At 35.9% G+C, this 19,591-nt stretch overlaps 1 protein-coding gene across 1 annotated transcript in view; it reads left to right on the top strand.

Moving 5' to 3' along the window:
• ABCB5 (ATP binding cassette subfamily B member 5) overlaps window positions 1–19,591 on the top strand; it is a 118,047-nt gene that overhangs the window by 50,735 nt on the left and 47,721 nt on the right. The window contains exons 14-17 of the mRNA XM_044244552.1: window positions 3,559–3,720; window positions 8,892–9,026; window positions 17,903–18,046; window positions 18,991–19,095. Coding sequence (XP_044100487.1) covers window positions 3,559–3,720; window positions 8,892–9,026; window positions 17,903–18,046; window positions 18,991–19,095 — 546 coding nt within the window. The remainder of the gene's footprint in view (window positions 1–3,558; window positions 3,721–8,891; window positions 9,027–17,902; window positions 18,047–18,990; window positions 19,096–19,591) is intronic.

Consider the following 19,591-nt stretch of genomic DNA (forward strand, 5'->3'; position numbering starts at 1 on the left):
TTCCTGCTGTGCCTGGGTAGCTCAGTCATTTAAGCATCTGCCTTCAGCTCAGATCAAGACCCCAGGGTCCTGGGATTGAGCCCCACATCAGGCTCCCTACTCAGCAGGCAGTGTGGTTTCTCCCTTTCCATCTCCTGCTCCTCCTGCTTGTTCTCTGACTTTCTGTCAAATAAATAAGTAAACTCTCCAGAGAAAAAAGAAAAAATTGGGTTTTCCTTTATAAACATGATACACTATATATGAGATTGTTTACTATTTGTACTTAACTAGCATGTAATACAATAGTTATGTGCATCATTATATATATCAGAGTATCTATAGTATGAATTGTTATTGAAACAGTAGACTGTTCCTGTACCGTGAGTCTTCTTAGTCTATAGTTCATAAAACTTCCTTAGCTATTCGTGCAGTGTGATGTTCTGCTTTCAGTCTAAAATATCAATGGAAATTTGATGAAATTATCTCATTATCTCATACTTTTAGAAAAGAAGAATGAAATTGGGCTGCTGAAAGTAGAAACAACTATCTGGGGACGCCTGGGTGGCGCAGTTGGTTAAACGACTGCCTCCGGCTCAGGGCGTGATCCTGGAGTCCCGGGATCGAGTCCCACATCAGGCTCCCAGCTCCATGGGGAGTCTGCTTCGCTCTCTGACCTTCTCCTCGCTCATTCTCTCTCTCACTGTCTCTCTCTCTCAAATAAATAAAATAAAATCTTAAAAAAAAAAAAAAAGAAACAACTATCTGTATTATCTAGTCTGTGTGATAGGAGATGTAGGTTAAATATAATACACATTTAGATGCTTTGAATAATAATTACAGAGTCCCATTATTATAATGTTATTGAGTCATGCCAGGGAGAGATCCAACCTTGGAAAGATGTTAAACTATCCTTTTTCCCCCTTTTTAAAATCTGCTTGTTTTAAGGACTCTTAATAACTATGCTTGACACAGACCAGGAAAGGTACACCTATTTGGAAATCTTTTTACTTTTATCAGTGGTCAGGGTCAGCTACATAGTTTGTGAAGCCCAGTGAGAAATAAAAATATGGGGCCTCTTTATCAAAAATTACCAGGAATTACGAGATGACAACAGCAGAGCACTAAACCAAGAGTGGGACCCTTTTAAGCTATGGAGCCTTGAGCAACTGAATAATTCATATACCATGAAACTGGTCTCTACTGCCACCAGGACTAGGAGGAACTTTTGACTGATAGAGTGTCTTACCCTCACTTTTGAGCTTTAGGTGTCATTCCTCCTTACTAACCCAAATTATAACATTCTTAGTTGGCATGGTTGAGTACAAAACATGCATGCACGCACACACACACACACACACAAACACATACACAGACACATCAGGAATGTATATACCTACATTGAATATGTATATATGTATGGATGTACTCTTAACATAAATATATTTTTACATGTGTATGTATATTTACAGATGACTATATTTCAAAAACCTAAATTAGTAACAATATCTGCTTAATGCAGAAGTCTAGTTGTTGTTGTTGTTGTTGTTTTAAGATTTTATTTATCTGCTTGACAGAGATCGCAGGTAGGCAAAGAGGCAGGCAGAGGGAGACAGGGAGAAGCAGGCTCCCCAGTGAGCAGAGAGCATGACTCAGGGCTTGATTCCAGGATCCTGGGATCTTGACCCAGGCCAAAGGCAGAGGCTTTAACCCATCAAGCCACCCAGGCACCCCAGAAGCCTAGTTTTGATGATTTGTAGTATCTCTATCCCCAATCCTGTTTCCCTAAATAATTTTAAAAATTAAAGTCCAGGTAGAGTACCTAACTGAGGTAGTTAACCACCTCCCTATTGCCATTTGGAACCTGAATGATATATATATGATTTCACTGGAACTTTTCTTTATTTTTTAATTTAAATTCAATTAGCCAAGGTAATAAATACATCAGTAGTTTTTGTAAGAGGGTGCTTCTTTCTCCAAATGTCACCAATATTTGTTGTTCCCTGTTGTTCCCTTGTTATTTTTAGCCATTCTGACTGGCGTAAGGTAGTATCTCATTGTGTTTATGATTTGTAGTTCCCTGATGGCAAATAATGTGGAGCATTTTTTCTTTGTAATATTATGTGACTAAGTCCTCAAAAAAGAATATATAAATAAGTCCTGAAAATTAACAAGAATAAGACAGTTCCAACAGAAAACCAAGCAAAACTTGACAATTCACAGCAGAGAATATCCAAATCATCACCAGCCATACAAAAAGTTGTTCAACTTTATCAGTCATCAGGGAAATCCAAATAAAGCCACAATATGATAGTACCCACCTACCAAAGACAAAAAGTACCAAGTGTTAGTGAGAATAGAGTAGCCATAACTCTCCTACATTTTGGGAGTTTATAAATTGGGACAACCACTTTAAAAAGCTGTTTGGCAGAATCTAAAAAAACTGGGCCGTTCTTCTCCTTAGTATGTAACTTGTAGAATTCTCTGCATATATGTTCATCCAATAAACGTGTATAGGAATCTATTCATAACAGAAAAAAACCTGGAACTTCCCAAATGCCAATCAGCAATAGTATGGATAAATTGTGGTATATACAAATGGAATTTTGCTCAGTAAGAATGAATGATCTGCAACTAAATACAACAAAATGGATGAATATCAAAAAACATAATGTTGAACAAAAATTCACAGGTACAGAGGGGTATATACTGCATGGTCCCACTTACATAAAATACAACAGAAAACCAAAACTAATCTATACTGTTTAAAGTCAGGATAGTGATTACCTATCACTAGTGGTGTGGATAAACAGTGACAGTGATTGAACAGAGCCTAAAGAGAGTTTCAGAGTACTGGTAATGACCTTTTTAAAAAATGGATGTTATGCATCTGGATGTATTTTTTTGTCAAATGCACTGATCTATGCATTTACAAGTACTTTTCCATATCTGTAAGAAACTTGTGAAAAAGTTAAAAATATGTATTATCTTGAATTCATACCCAACTAGTTAAGTAATAGCCCCATTTTAGAGATGAAGAAAATAGTGAGTTTAAGTTACTTTTAGTTACTAATAGCCAGGCAATTATTACATAGCTCAGATTAAATGATCTTTAGTTTCCTGTCTAGTTCAAGATACTGTAATTTTACAAGTCCACCAAATTAGAATCTAATTAACTTTCAGATTTTCTTTTTATTCTAATTTTCATTCACCTTCCTAATCTATTAAAGTCCAAATTTCAATATGCACAGATAAGGTTCCTTGATATTTAAAATAATACTACAGGGGCACCTGGGTGGCTTAACTGGTTGAGCATCTGATGTTGATGTTGGCTCAAGTCATGATCTCAGGGTTGTGAAATCAAGCCTCATGTTAGGCTCTGCACTCCGTGGGGAGTCTACTTGAGATTTTCTCTCTCCTTCTTCCTCTGCCCCTCCCTCTTACTTGTGTGTGCACCCTTTCTCTCTCTCTCTCAAATAAATAAATCTTAAAAAAAAATACTACAATTGGCTTTCTTGAATATTGCAGAGTTTGTTATTTATATTAATTTCTTATTTATTTTTTATACTTACTTTTTTGTAGGCAAGCAAACGTCGGACTACAATTGTCATAGCACACCGACTTTCCACTATTCGAAATGCAGATCTCATTGTGACTCTGAAAGATGGGATGGTGGTGGAAAAAGGAACACATGCTGAACTAATAGCAAACCAAGATCTATATTATTCACTTGCAATGTCACAGGTATGTTTATGTTATATAATGCTATGTTAGCAGGGTTTTTTTTTTTTAACTTTTCAGAGATCATACCACAGAAGTATTGAATCATCATCTCAGTTTTCAGAAAGCAACCAAGGAATTCCTCAATGAAGAAATTCACTGTGATTAATATCTTCAGCATTGTGCTAAATAATATGACAATTAAAGAATTAATGGGTACATAGCACCTAATAATTGCTGGGCGCACTGCAAATAGGCTTCAAAGCTTGTACATGGCAGATCCAGAACAGTCTAACTCTATATACTGTCATCTTCTCATTAGAACACAAATTTAACACACAATCTCTGAAAACTTAGTTGCAGAGGCAAAATGCAGAATCCTGCATATGGATGTTACAAAATGTAGAAATAACCAAAACTGGTAGGGAGAAGGGAAGCTACATTATCCATGGAAGGTTTCATGAAGAAGTCTTGAAGGCTAGAGGTGGGAGTTAGAAGAGGAAGAGAAGTCTTTGTGGGTGGAGAAGCACCACAGATGTAAGAAGGAACTTAGTGTGCAACAAACAGAAAAACCAGCCTTCCTCCCACAAGTAAAAATGAATGTTGGGAACATAATCAAAAACATTTGTATTAGAAAGGCAAATCATGGAAATTCTTTTTTTTTTTTTAAGATTTTATTTATTTATTTGACAGAGATCGCAAGTAGGCAGAGAGAAAGGCAGGGAAGCTGGCTCCCTGCTGAGCAGAGAGCCCGATGTGGGGCTTGATTCCAGGACCGTGGGATCATGATCTGAGCCAGAGGCAGAAGATTTAATCCACTGAGCCACCCAGGCACCCCCAATCATAGAAATTCTTAGAAACCAGGCAGAATAGTTATTTTTTTTTTTTACTCTGACTTACTTTACTGTATCAGAATCACTTAACGCATTGCCTGCCACATAGTAGGCATTCAATAAATGTTTGCTGAATAAAAGGATATATATAAAAATGTATGTTATATAAACCACACCCTCTCAGGTAGACCAGAAAGCTTATCAATCAAAAGCTTTAGCCAATCAAAAGGAGGCATGATAATGCTGATAAAGCTGAAGGCACTCTGGCAAATTCTTTTTTTTCAGATCCACATTTCAGCATGCCAGGTGATCTCACATACTTTTTTCATTTGGACACATTAATATAAATTGTAGGGATTAGGCTGTAGCTAACTTCCTCCTTCTGGCCCAGGTCTTCTCTTGACCTGGAAGGCAGTCTTCTTTTCAAGGGGTCATGTACAGACAACAAATCTCACCACTTTGCAGTTTATTTTACTTCTTCAACTTTCTGATTACATTTTTTTTAAGATTTTATTTATTTATTTGACAGACAGAGATCACAAGCAGGCAGAGAAGCAGGCAGAGAGAAAGGAGAAAGCAGGCTCCCCACAGAGCAGAGAGCCCGATGTGGGGCTCAATCCCAGGACCCAGGGATCATGACCCGAGCCAAAGGCAGAGGTTTTAACCCACTGAGCCACCCAGGCGCCCCCTGATTACATTTTTTATGTTAATATTATTATTACATATATAAAAGACCTATATAACTCAACATGAGAAAAAAACAAATCCAATTTTAAAATGGCAGAAAATATAAGTAGACATTTATCCAAAGAAGACATTCAGATGCCCAACATGAAAAGCTGCTCAATATTACTCATCATCAGGAAAATACAAATCAAAAATATGATAAGATATCATCTCACATGTGTCAGAATGGCTAAAATAAAAACCACAGGAAACAAGTGTTGGTGAAAATGTGGAGAAAAAGGAAACTTCATGCACTATTGATAAGAATGCAAACTGGTGGAGCCACTGTGGAAAACTGTATGGCAGGTCCTCAGAAAGTTAAAAATAGAATTACCCTCTGACCCAGTAATTGCACTACTTGATATTTAGCAAAAAAAATACAAAAACACAAATTCAAAGGAAAACATGCACCCCTGTGTTTATTGCAGCTTTATTACAATAGCCAAATTATGGAAGCAACCCCAGTGTCCATTGATTGATAAATGGATAAAGAAGATGTGGGGTGTGTGTGTGTAATATTATTCAGCCATAAAAAATAATGAAATCTTGCCATTGGCAACAACATGGATGGAACTAGAGAGAATAATGCTCAGTGAAATAGGTCAGTCAGAGAAAATCAAATACCATTTCACTTATATGTGGAATTTAAGAAACAAAACAAATAAGCAAAGGGAAAAAGAGAGAGAGAGAAGCCAAGAAAGAGAGCCTTCAACTATAGAGAACAAATTAATGGTTACCAAAGGAGAGGTGGGTGGGGGAGGAGGGGAGGGTAAATTAAATAGGTGATGGGGATTAAAGAACACACTTATCATGACCAACACTGAGTAATGTATAGAATTGTTGACTCACAATAGTGTACATGTAAAACTAATATAAAGCCGTATGTTAACTATACTGGAATTAAAATTTAAAACTTAATAATTTTCACAAATTAGAAAATTTAGAAAGTTATGATCCTCCATCTCATCATCAAACTCAAAACTTCACATTTAAAACCTTAGCTTTCTCCACAATGCTAGAATAAGTTATTTTTAAACATCTGCTATAAAGCAGGGAAGTCTTTAAAAAGTTTGAAAATATAATCTTATATTGATTCAAAAACTGCCAGTTCCAATTTTATTTCACATTAGGCCATATTTTACTTTAAAAATTAAAGTTAGCTGTTATATGTGAGTTGAATTTGCATGATTTTCTTTCCAGAGTAGACTTAACAAGTTATGAAATTATGAAGTTCAATGTTTTCAAACTAAGGGTGGCTCAGTGGGTTGAGCTGCTGCCTTCGGCTCGGGTCGTGATCTCGGGGTCCTGGGATCGAGTCCCACATCCGGCTCTCTGCTCAGCAGGGAGCCTGCTTCCCTATCTCTCTCTCTCTGGCTGCCTCTCCGTCTACTTGTGATTTCTCTCTGTCAAATTAATAAATAAAATCTTTTAAAAAAAAAAAAGAAAAGAAAAGAAAATAGCTATGGTTAAATTAACCCTATTTTGAAATTTTTTTAAAAAAACAGTACACTCAGATCTTTCTTTGAAGTAACATGTCTTGATTTTTCATTATAACTAAACAAAAACTCCATTATTAGGTCTTAGATTAAAGAGTTTCACAGTGTAAGGAAAATAAAAATGGAGTGTTTGTGATATAAATGTATAAATACTTAAAATGCCTTGTTCTAAATGGATTAGTAGTCTCTCATTACCTAAAATAATGTTCATTCTGATAAAACAATACCATTTTAATATTCAATGAACAACTACAATATTCTGGGTACTGCATAGTAAATATAACATCCATGATATCTCCATAGACAGGAACTCATTTCTGAAACCCTAGAAATGAGTATTTACCGCTGTGCCTATAGTGTCCAAATGAATCAGTTTATTAGAATCCATGTGTCCCTAAGTACTAAGAAGTTAATATTGCTAAGGGAATCAATTCCAGGAAACAGAATAGCAGTGGTTAGGATTATGGGCTCTGGAGACATTATAAATTTGAAAATCCTGACTCTGCCACTTAACAGTGTTAGGACATTAGGTGAGTTATTTAAATTCTCTGTGCCTCAGTTTGCTAATCTTTAACATGGGGAAAATAATAGTAAGTTATTTATTAATTACTGTGAGTATTAAATGAGTCATTCATGTAAAGTGCTTAGAATCTATGTTGGCATACTAAATTTTATTATATTACTAATACTAATATTATCCAGTCAAACTTTTTAGGAAAGTTGAAATCATGATTAATGCTATAATTATTTACCTTGAACATACATGATAATTTCCAGACCTATTCCTTTAGTCATACATGATTATTTTCAGACCTATTCCTTTAGTGACTTTTTGCATGAATATTAAATAAAAACAAAGTAGAGATAGATACATACCAAAACTTCTTGTCATCATTATTTTGTCTAGCAGCCTTCGCAGGAAAAGAACTTGTCTTTGACCTGTTAAAGAAACTTCTTAGAAAAATTTATTATGAGAAGAGGTCAAATTTTTATTAAACTTGCCACAAAGGAAATAGCTCTTGAAAAAAGACAAATAAAGGATTTCTTGGTAGTGAAATTTATAGAAAAGAAGAGAAAGTGATAGCATAGAAGAATGTCTGATTAAAGATGTTAGGATACTATAAGGCTGGTTAAAATTTACTGTACTTTGAAATGCCTGATTAACAGTTGTTAAGCTTGTCAAAGAGTCACAGTCACTGAAAAGACTTCCACGTACATATTCTCATTTGCATCTAAATCCACCTAAGGCTTTTTGTCTCCGCTCCCCAGCCCGGTCTGGGACACCATCATCCAAACCAAGCTGCTCATTTCTGTCTTGTCTCCCATGCCATCTCTTCATGGAGAAGCCACAGATTTACTTACACCACATTCAGAGGAGCAGGAAATACGTAATTTCTTTATTTCACTAAATTTGGTCTCATTTCTCTGAATAGCAAGAAAAGCAAAAACTAGACTTAGAGCAATCTGATTTAGAACTTTGTCTTATCAAAAAAAAAAAAAGAACTTCATCCTATCCAGTGATTTAAACAGTTGTTTTTTGTTGTAGGTGGGTTTTGTTTTGTTTTGTTTTTAAGTTAACTTGATGTCTCTGGGAATTTTTATTCTCTAGGAACTGGTCCTACTGATTTTGCTTTCTGAACAGTTTGGAATGGGCAGGAGTTGCTGGCCTGGAAAGTGTTCCTGCCTCCTGAGATCTCTCTCAGGCCCAGGGCTAGCATCACATTTAAGTGCCTAGTGATATGTTATAAATTTACAAGCTCTACAAAGGGTAGGAAAGGTAGCTACTCTGCTGTAGGTAGCAACAGAGTCAGAAAGAGCATTTGAGTCATCTCCCTCATGAAGATCTTTTTACTAAAATCTGTCCCTACTAATGGAATAATTGTTTTGAACTAAGGCATTGTTTTTTCCAGTTAAAGTACAGGTCTTTGGAAAAGAAGCCACAATAAGCTCTTGTCACTATTAATATTTTAGTAAAAGTTGGACTTACTAGCTCTCTACCAAGCCTGAAAACTTCAGCGAGAGCTGCACAAGAATATATCACTTTCAGTATCAAAGGCAATACAGTTTTAGAGGGGTGCTTAAGAAAAGTCTTGAATTTTGAAAACATTGTTCTAATAGTAACATATATTCTTCATTTAAGGATATTAAAAAAGCTGATGAACAGATGGAATCAATGTCTACTGAAATAAGTATCAACTCCGTTCCTCTGTGCTCTGTGAAGAGGAGCAAGTCAGACCTTCCTAACAGGTCTGAGGAATCCATCCAGTATAAAGAGGTAATGGGTAATGGTTTAAGTTTTATTCACATGTTCTCCAATTAATTTTTATTTAATTCTTGTAATATTTAGAATTTATGATAAAATGTTACTATAACACTAACTGTATAAAACACAAGTCTTTCCCAAATTTCACTATAATATCACTGTGATGCTTTAAGAAAGTGGCCCTCAAACAAGACCATATATGTCACAGGCCATTTTGGGGTCAAGAAAACTCTTAAGAATGGGCTTGTTCTTCTTTTTCTAGTTCCTTTAGGTGTAACAGGAATTGGCTAGTGAAAATTCAGAGAACTTTAAGGAATGCAGAGGTAGGAGATAAAAGTAGCAACCACTACTGAGGCTAAAATAGAGATCCAAGGAAGAGTCTCATTTTTTTCCCCCTGTCAAGGCTGAGATTCATGCCTTGGTTCAGATGACACAGCTTTGGTTCAGTGGATAGCAGAGAAGTTGGTAAGGTACCTCACTGGTGGAGTTTGCTGGAAATCTGTCCTGTTGCATACCAGAACCTACTGGGTAACAAGAGAAGCTACGGGGTACTGTTGGAAGCAGGAGCTGGAGAGGCTGCCCTCTGCAGGAGTCAAGTACAGTTCCATATGTAAGCAGGTGCAAGCATTAGTCACTTGGCAAAAACACAGACCAGTGCTGTCTGGGTCTCCTGGTTACACCTCTCCTGGCCAAGCCAAGAGCTGGAGAAAGCATCTGCTGGCCAAACATAGGAGAAAACTGTACTCAGCAGGCACCTACTCTGACAAAACTCTGCAAGCAGAGCAGCAGAGAGAAAAGCTTATCCTGGAGGAGCCTTCTCAGAAAGCCACCAGAAAGAGAAGAAAAATTTCCTCCTTGTGCAACGTTTTTCCAGTACCCTTAGCATACAAGGCTTGACATCTTACTAACTGGTAAAGGAAAAATGTTTATAAGGCAAAAGGGTGGATTTAGACCCAAGAGGAAATAAATCAGTAACCACGACAGAGATGTTATTATTTTAAATAAGGGGAATAGCTAATATAAGGGCCTGGAGTTGGGGGTCACATTGATTAAGAAGAAAGGGATGAGCAGAGAGCTGTGTGAGATATTCAGGGACCACATCTGTAGCACCTTGTAGACCATAATGTGTGTGTGTATAGATATATATATAGCAGTGATAAATGGAAATATTTTAAGGTTCCTAATTGATATGCAATATTACTTGAAGGTAGACTATGACCTTACTAGTAGTCAAAGTTGATTTCAGAGCAAAAAAAAAAAAAAGGAATAAAGAAGGTTTTTTCATAATTTTAGAAGGATCAATTTGGGCACCTAGGTGGCTCACTCATTAAGTGTCTGCCTTCAACTCAGGTCATGATCCCAGGGTCCTGGGATTGAGCCCCACATCAGGCTCCCTGCTCAGCGGAAAGCCTGCTTCTCCCTCTCCCACTCCCCCTGCTTCTATTCCCTCTCTCTCTGTGTCCCTCTCTGTCAAATAAATAAATAAAATCATTTAAAAAAATAAGTAAAAGAATCAATTTATCAAGAACTGATAAGAGTAATAAAAATTCACAATTTTATTCAGAGATTTCAATATATCTCTTAAATATTGATAAAACAAGTAGACAAAATTTGGCAGAGAAATCGCACTACTTGATATTTACCCTAAAGATACAAATGTAGTGATCCGAAGGGGCACGTGCACCCAAATGTTTATAGCAGCAGTGTCCACAATAGCCAAACTACGGAAAGAAACTAGATGTCCATCAACAGATGAATGGATAAAGAAGATGTGGTATAGATATACAATGGAATACTATGCAGCCATCAAAAGATATCTTGCCATTTGTGATGACGTGGATGGAACTAGAGGGATCAGGAGGGAGACAAACCATAAGAGACTCTTAATCTCAAAAAACAAACTAAAGGTTGCTGCGGGGAGAGGGGGAATGGAGAGGTTGGTTGAGTTATGGACTTCGGGGAGGGTATGTGAAATGGTGACTGCTGTGAAGTGTGTAAACCTGGCGATTCACAGGCCTGTACCCCTGGAGCTAATAAAACATTATATGTTAATAAAAAATTAAAAAGGAAAAAAAATTCAGGGATATAGATGACTTTAATAGCATTCTCAACCAGCTTAACCTAACAGAAATTTATAAAAGTCTCCATGTATCAGCTGAAGAATACACATTCTTCTCAAATGCATCTGAAACATTTATTGTAACATTATTCTAAGCCATAACACGATATATTTTTTAAAAATTCATATAATGCACAGTGTATTACTTAAGCTATGTAGAATTACATCAGAAATCAAAAACAGAGGGAAGCCTGGCCAGCTCAGTTGGTAGTGCATGCAGCTCTTGATCTTGGAGTTGTAGGTTCAAGTCCCATGTTAGGCGTATAGATTAGTTAAAAATAAAATCGTTTTTAAAAAAAAAGAAGAAAAAAGAAAAAGAAATCAAGAACAGAAGGTGGCCTAGAAATCTTTAAATACTTGGAAGCTAAACAACTCACTTCTAAATAATACATGGATCAAAGAAGAAATGAAAGGAGAAATTCAAAAGTATTTTGAACTGAATTAAAATGAAACCAAACATAATCAAAATGTATCCTGTGATCCAGCAACTGTACTACTAAGTATTTACCCAAAGAATACAGAAACACTAATTCAAAGGGATACATGCACCCAGATGTTTATAGCAGCATTATATACAATAGCCAAATTATGGAAACAACCCAAGTGTCCATCAACCAATGAATGGATAAAGAAGATGTGGTAAATATACACAATGGAATACTACTTGGCCATAAAAAAGAATGAAATCTTGCCATTTGAAACAACGTGGATGGAGCTAGAAAGTATTATGCTAAGTGAAATAAGTCATAGAAAGACAAATACTCTATGATTTCACTCATATGTGGAATTTAAGAAACAAAACAAACAAAGGGAAAAGAAGAGACAGAGAAGCAAACCAAGAAACAGACTCTTGGGCACCTGGGTGGCTCAGTTGGTTAAGTGACTGCCTTCGGCTCAGGTCATGATCCTGGAGTCTCAGGATCGAGTTCCGCATTGGGCTCCCAGCCTAGCAGGAAGTCTGCTTCTCCCTCTGACTTTCTCCCCTCTCATGCTCACTTGCTCTCTCTCTCAAATAAATAAATAATCTTAAAAAAAAGAAAAGAAAAGAAACAGACTCTTAACTATAGAGAACAAACTGATGGCTACCAGGGAGGTGATGGGTAAGAGAGTAGATTAAATAGGTGATGGGTATTAAGGAGTCACTTGTCATGATGACCACCAGGTGATATATGGAAGTGTTGAAACACTATATTGTACACCTGAAACTAATATTACACTACATGTTAACCAACTGGAATTTAAATTAAACCTTAAAAAAGGTAAGTCAAATTTAAAAAAAATATATGTGATGACATTTAAAGTAGTATTGAGAAAGAAATTTATACAACTAAACACCTATATTATATAAAAAGGAAAAACCCAAATTAATAAAGTTATCCCTTAAGAAACTAGAAGGTAAAGAATAATTATAAAGAAAAAAAAATCAATGAAATCCAAAGCTGGTTTTTTAAGAGCATCAATAAACTGAAAAACCACTGGACTGAATGAACAAATTAAGAAAAAAGACACAAATTACCAATATCAAGAATTAGAGTGGTGACATCACTACAGGTTCTACAGATATTAAAAGAAAAATAAGATAATCTTTTGAAATCATTTATGTGAATAAATCCTACAACTCAGATGAAATGGACAAATTCTTTGAAAGACACAAACTACCAAAGCCCACTCAAGAATAAATTAATTTAAAAAGAATAGATTAATAGCTTGAATAATCTTAAAACTTGAATTTGCCATGAAAACATTTCCTTTAAAGAAAACTTCAGGCCCACTTAGCTTAACTGGTGAATTCTACCACAAAGAAAATTGAAGAGCTCCTATTTTATGAGACCAACATTACTCTGGCATCAAAATGAACAAAGATGTTACAAGAAAACAAAATTACAGGTAAATATCCAACAATGAACATAGATGGAAAAATTTGTAACAAAATTTTAGTAAATCTAATGAATCCTATATAAAAAGAATAATACATCATCACCAAGTAGGATTTATCTAAGAAGTACAAGTTTGGTTTAACATTAAGAAATTAATGTAATTACTCTTAATGTTGAAAAAGAAAGCCAAAGTTGGTAGCATCACAATTCCAGACTTCAAGCTCTATTACAAAGCTGTCATCATCAAGACGTATGGTACTGGCACAAAAACAGACACATAGATCAATGGAACAGAACAGAGAGCCCAGAAATAGACCCTCAACTCTATGGTCAACTAATCTTTGACAAAGCAGGAAAGAATGTCCAATGGGAAAAAGACAGTCTCTTCAACAAATGGTGTTGGGAAAATTGGACAACCACATGCAGAAAAATGAAACTGGACCACTTCCTTACACCACACACAAAAATAGACTCAAAATGGATGAAGGACCTCAATGTGAGAAAGGAATCCATCAAAATCCTTGAGGAGAACACAGGCAGCAACCTCCTCAACCTCAGCCACAGCAACTTCTTCCTAGGAACGTCGCCAAAGGCAAGGGAAGCAAGGGCAAAAATGAACTATTGGGACTTCATCAAGATCAAAAGCTTTTGCACAGCGAAGGAAACAGTCAACAAAACCAAAAGACAACTGACAGAATGAGAGAAGATATTTGCAAACAACATACCAGATAAAGGGCTAGTATCCAAAATCTACAAAGAACTTATCAAACTCAACGCCCAAAGAACAAATAATCCAATCAAGAAATGGGCAGAGGACATCAACAGACATTTCTACAAAGAAGAAATCCAAAAGGCCAACAGACACATGAAAAAGTACTCCACATCACTCAGCATCAGGGGAATACAAATTAGAACCACAGTGAGACACGACCTCACACCAGTCAGAATGGCTAAAACTAACAAGTCAGGAAATGACAGATGCTGTCGAGGATGCGGAGAAAGGGGAATCCTCCTACACTGTTGGTGGGAATGCAAGCTGGTGCAACCACTATGGAAAACAGCATGGAGGTTCCTCAAAAAGTTGAAAATAGAGCTACCCTATGACCCAGCAATTGCACTACTGGGTATTTACCCTATTTATTAGGGTATTTGTAAATACCCTACATTTACAAATGTAGTGATCCAAAAGGGCATGTGCACCTGAATGTTTATAACAGCAATGTCCACAATAGCCAAACTATGGAAAGAACCTAGATGTCCATCAACAGATGAATGGATAAAGAAGATGTGGTATAGATATACAGTGGAATACTATGCAGCCATCAAAAGAAATGAAATCTTGCCTTTTGCAGTGACATGGATGGAACTAGAGGGTATTATGCTGAGCGAAATAAGTCAATCAGAGAAAGACAACTATCATATGATCTCCCTGATAAAGAATTTGAGAGGCAACATGGGTGGTTTGGGGGTTAGGGAAGGCAAAAAATGAAACAAGATGGGATCAGGAGGGAGACAAACCATAAGAGACTCTTAATCTCATAAAACAGAGGGTTGCTGGGGGAGGCAGGGAGGGAGAGGATAGTTGGGTTATGGACATTGGGGAAGGTATGTGCTATAGTGAGTGCTGTGAAGTGTATAAACCTGGCGATTCACAGACCTGTACCCCTGGGGCTAATAATATGCTATATGTTAATAAAAAATAAAATTTTAGAAAAATAAATTAATGTAATTTCTCTTATTAAAAAATTAAAAGAAAATATCTAATCATCTCAATCAATACAGAAAATTCATTTGACAAAATGCACTATTCCTGATAACTCTTAGCAAACTAGGAATTGAGAAAAATTGTTTCAACCTGATAAAAGGCATCAACAAAAGATCTACAGCTAGTATCATTCTCAATGGTGAAAGACTAAGATCAAGAGCAAGGCAAGGATGTACACTTCCACCACTTCTAGTCGACATTGTGCCAAGTTCCAGCCTGTGCAATAAGGCCAGAAAAATAAAAGGCATGTGGATATGAAAGAAAGATATAAAACAGTCTTTATTCAGAAATAACAACTATTTATGTAACTGAGCTTAGCAAGGTTGCAGAATATATGATTGATATGCAAAAATCAAAAATAGGAATTGAAATTTTAAAAACAGCATCATATGCAGTATTATCATAAAATATGAAATACTTGGGGATAAATTTGATTTAAAAAATTACAAGATCCACACACTGAAATATCTAAAGTATCACTAAGAAAAGGAAAGGAGACCTAAATAGAGGAATATACCATGTACGTGAATAAGAAGTTTCAGTTCTACAGGTTCAAGGCAATACCAAACAATATTTCAGCAGGCTTTTGTGTAAAATTTGACAAACTAATTCTAAATGGAAATTCAAAAGGATAAAATAAAACAACTTTGAAAAAGAACGAAGTTGGAGGATTTGTACTGCCTGAGGATCTATACTACCTAATTTCAATTCTTTATACAGCTATAGTAATCAAAATAATGTGCTATTAGCACAAAAATAAACAACTTGATCAATAGAACAGAATAGAGTTAAGAAATAGACCCACACAGAAGTGGTTAATTGTAGTTAGACAAAAGTCCAAAGGCAATTCAATAGTGAATGTATAGTCTTTTCAAGAAATGATGCTATTGGGGCGCCTGGGTGGCTCAGTGGGTTAAAGCCTCTGCCTTCGGCTCAGGTCATGATCCCAGAGTCCTGGGATCGAGCCCCACATCGGGCTCTCTGCTCAGCAGGGAGCCTGCTTCCTCCTCTCTCTCTGCCTGCTTCTCTGCCTGCTTATGATCTTTGTCTGTCAAATAAATAAATAAAATCTTTAAAAAAAAAAAAAAGAAATGATGCTATACCTTTATATAACTATATGCAAAATAGTCATCCTCAATCCATACCTCAGATCACAGATAAAAATTAACTCAAAATGGATTATAGACCTTACTGTAAAACCTAAAGTTAGAAAACTTCCATAAGAAAACCCAGTAGAAAATCTCTGTGACTTTGAATTTAGCAAAGATTTCCTAGATACAACATCAAAAGCACAATTGTTTAAAGAGAAAGACATGATAGATTAGACTTCACCAAAATCAAGACCTTTGCTATTTGTTTTGTTTTGAAGACTTTATTTATTTATTTGACAGACAGAGATCACAAGCAGGCAGAGAGGCAGGCAGAGAGAGAGGAGGAATCAGGCCTCCCGTCAAGCAGAGAGCCCGATGTGGGGCTCCATCCCATGACCCTGGGATCATGACCCAAGCCGAAGGGAGAGGCTTTAACCCACTGAGCCACCCAGGTGCCCCAAGACCTTTGCTATTTGTAAAACACTCTTAAGAGATGAAAAGATAGGCCAAAATCTGGGAGAAAATATTTGTAAGACACATACCTGATAAAGAACTGTGTCCGAAATATAAAAAGAACTCCAAAAGCACAAAAAGAATACCAGCAATCCTTGGGGCACCTGGGTGGCTCAGTGGGTTAAGCCTCTGCCTTTGGCTCAGGTCATGATCTCAGAGTCTTGGGATCGAGCCCCACATCGGGCTTTCTGCTCGTCAGGGAGCCTGCTTCCCCCACTCTCTCTGCCTGCTTCTCTGCTTACTCGTGATCTCTCTCTCTCTCTTTGTCAAATAAATAAATAAAATCTTAAAAAAAAAAAAGAATACTAGCAATCCAAATGAAAAATGGGCAAAAGATTTGAATATACATTTTGCCAAAGAAGATGCACATATAGGAAACAAGCATACAAAAAATGCCAAATGTCATTATTCATTAGAGAAGTGCAAATTAAACTTGTAATTGAGATTTCATGGCACACCTATGAGATTGGTGTACTCTAAAAAGACTGACAGTAGCAAGTGTTGGCAATGATGTGAAGCTACCACTGTTCCACATTTTGCTGAGGGTAATATGAAATGCTAAACACTTTGGAAAACACTTTGGCAATTTCTTAAAATTCAAGAACACAAACACTTACTACCTGATCCAGCTATTCTATCTCTGGGTATTTACTTGAGAGAAATGAAAGCATATATGCTCACAAAGTCTTAAATATGAATATTCATAGCAGTTTTATTTGTAATAGCCCAAAATCCAAATACATGTCAACAGGTAAATGGATATATAAATGTTGGCATAGCCATACAATGGAATACTGCTTAGCAATAAAAATGAATGAAGTGTTAATTTATACAATATTATGAATAAATCTCAAAGTAATTATGTTGAGCAAAAGAAGCCAGATGAAAAAGAATACATACAGTATGATTTCATTTAAATAAAATTTTAGAAAATCCAAAATAATCTGTAGTAACAGAAAGCATGCCAGTGATTGTAGGGGAAGAGGATTGGAAGCTGAGAGGTGTGGGAGAGGGGGATTACAAAAGGCAGTAGGAAACTTCTGGAAATAATGGATATGTTAATTATCTTGACTGTGATAATGGTTTCATGGGTGTATAGTTACATCTAAACTTACCAAGTTGTACATTTTAAATAGATACAGTCTATTGTATGAAAACTATAGTAACTCATTATAGCTCTAAAATACATGACATTCAAAATTCTTTAGGAGGGGTGCCTGGGTGGCTCAGTGGGTTAAGGCCTCTGCCTTTGACTCAGGTCATGATCTCAGGGTCCTGGGATCAAGCCCTGCATTGGCCTCTCTGCCACTGGGGAGCCTGCTTCCCCCTCTCTCTCTGCCTGCCTCTCTGCCTACTTGTGATCTCTCTGTCAAATAAATAAGTGAAATCTTTAAAAATATATTTTTACTCTGCCATTTTTATATGTTATATTTTAAATTATAAATCTGTTTAAAATTGGCTAACCTCCCTAAGTTTCATTAGGCTCTCAAACTGAAGTTCTAACCAAAGTGTTTTATTCATAGACGAGTCTTCCTGAAGTTTCTCTGTTCAGAATTTTTAAATTAATCAAGTCTGAATGGCTTTCTGTGGTTCTGGGGACGTTGGCTGCTGTTCTAAATGGAGCTGTTCATCCAGTATTTTCCATCATCTTTGCAAAAATTGTAACTGTAAGTAAAGATAATTTGCTAATATTTTTAACAATTTTAAACAAAACACAGCGTAAGAGAACAGAACCGTTGTACTTTGACCTAGTAATGGGGAAACTGGGATTTGCAGTGTGTCACCCATAGTGTAGGATCCACAATAGGAAGGTTAACTAATGTTCTCAGGGGATAAGCCAGCCTCTATTGTGAAGTCTTGACTGGGCCTTGTTGACTGGGCAATCAGTAAAGAAATTACTTTGTTTTCTAATTTTGACTCCAGTGCCGTATCAGCATTCCAAAGCACTGAAGCAATAAAATAGACAAATACAACTACTCTTCTTTCAACTAGTCTGAACAATGGCCATTTTTTATTACTAGCCAACTCAAAGAAAGGAAATAACAAGAGCTTAGGATTGTGCCAAGGGACTCAGGAGAGTTGGTGGATTCAAGAACACAGTCATGTTAAGTCTTCAGTCTCCCAAATTTGCACAGCTACGCTTTGTCAACATAGATGCCAATATATGTAAAATTACTGATTTTTGGAACAATTTCTAGGGACATGTATAAAGGTCTCACATTGTAGGTAGTACCTTAAATAGAAGAATATTAAGAAACCTAAATTATTAGCCATTATTAGAAATAGTAATTCAAACAAAGTGGTGGTTTCTTTGAAAATATATTGTGATAATAATAGCAGAAGACTCATTGCCTGATCTCATATTTACATAGCTTAAGTGAGAAATTTGACAGCAAATCATTTTTTATCATATGTAATGAATGTACTGGATAGAATAATATTAAACTTCTTTTAATTATACATTCTTTTCATTATACATTCCAAAAATGTATATATAATCTTATTCTTATGTTGAAATCCATTCAAAAATTCCTGATAGATATTTCAGTTTTTTTTTTCTTTCTTTTATATTTTCTTCCAATCACCTGATAAAAAATCTATTCCATTTCAGATATTTGAAAATGATGATAAAACCTCATTAAAGCAAGATGCTGAGATGTATTCCATGATATTTGTGATTTTGGGTGTTATTTGCTTTGTCAGTTATTTCATTCAGGTAAGTTTTTAATGAATTAAACAAGCTTGAACATGATTATTTTTTTTAAAGATTTTTTATTTATTTTATTTGACAGACAGAGATCAAAAGTAGGCAGAGAGGCAGGCAGAGAGAAGGAGAGGAGGAAGCAGGCTCCCTGCTGAGCAGAGAGCCCGATGCGGGGCTCGATCCCAGGACTCTGGGATTATGACCTGAGCCAAAGGCAGAGGCTTTAACCCACTGAGCCACCCAGGTGCCCCAAACATGATTATTTTTTATGTCATCCTCTCGGAGTTAAAAATAAAATAAAAATAAATAAATAAATAAAATTAAAATAAAATAAATTAAAAATTAAAAAATAATAACAATATAAATAAAATATAAATAAGTAATTTATACTTATAAATTAATACTTATAAATTTATACTTATAAATTTATACTTAAAATTACTTAGTCAGTAATTTAGTACTGACTAAACGTTACAAAGAAATAGAGAAGAGAATTAAGAATAAATAT

This window comes from Neovison vison, chromosome 4, assembly GCF_020171115.1.
Source record: "Neovison vison isolate M4711 chromosome 4, ASM_NN_V1, whole genome shotgun sequence".
In the NCBI taxonomy this organism is placed as follows: domain Eukaryota; kingdom Metazoa; phylum Chordata; class Mammalia; order Carnivora; family Mustelidae; genus Neogale; species Neogale vison.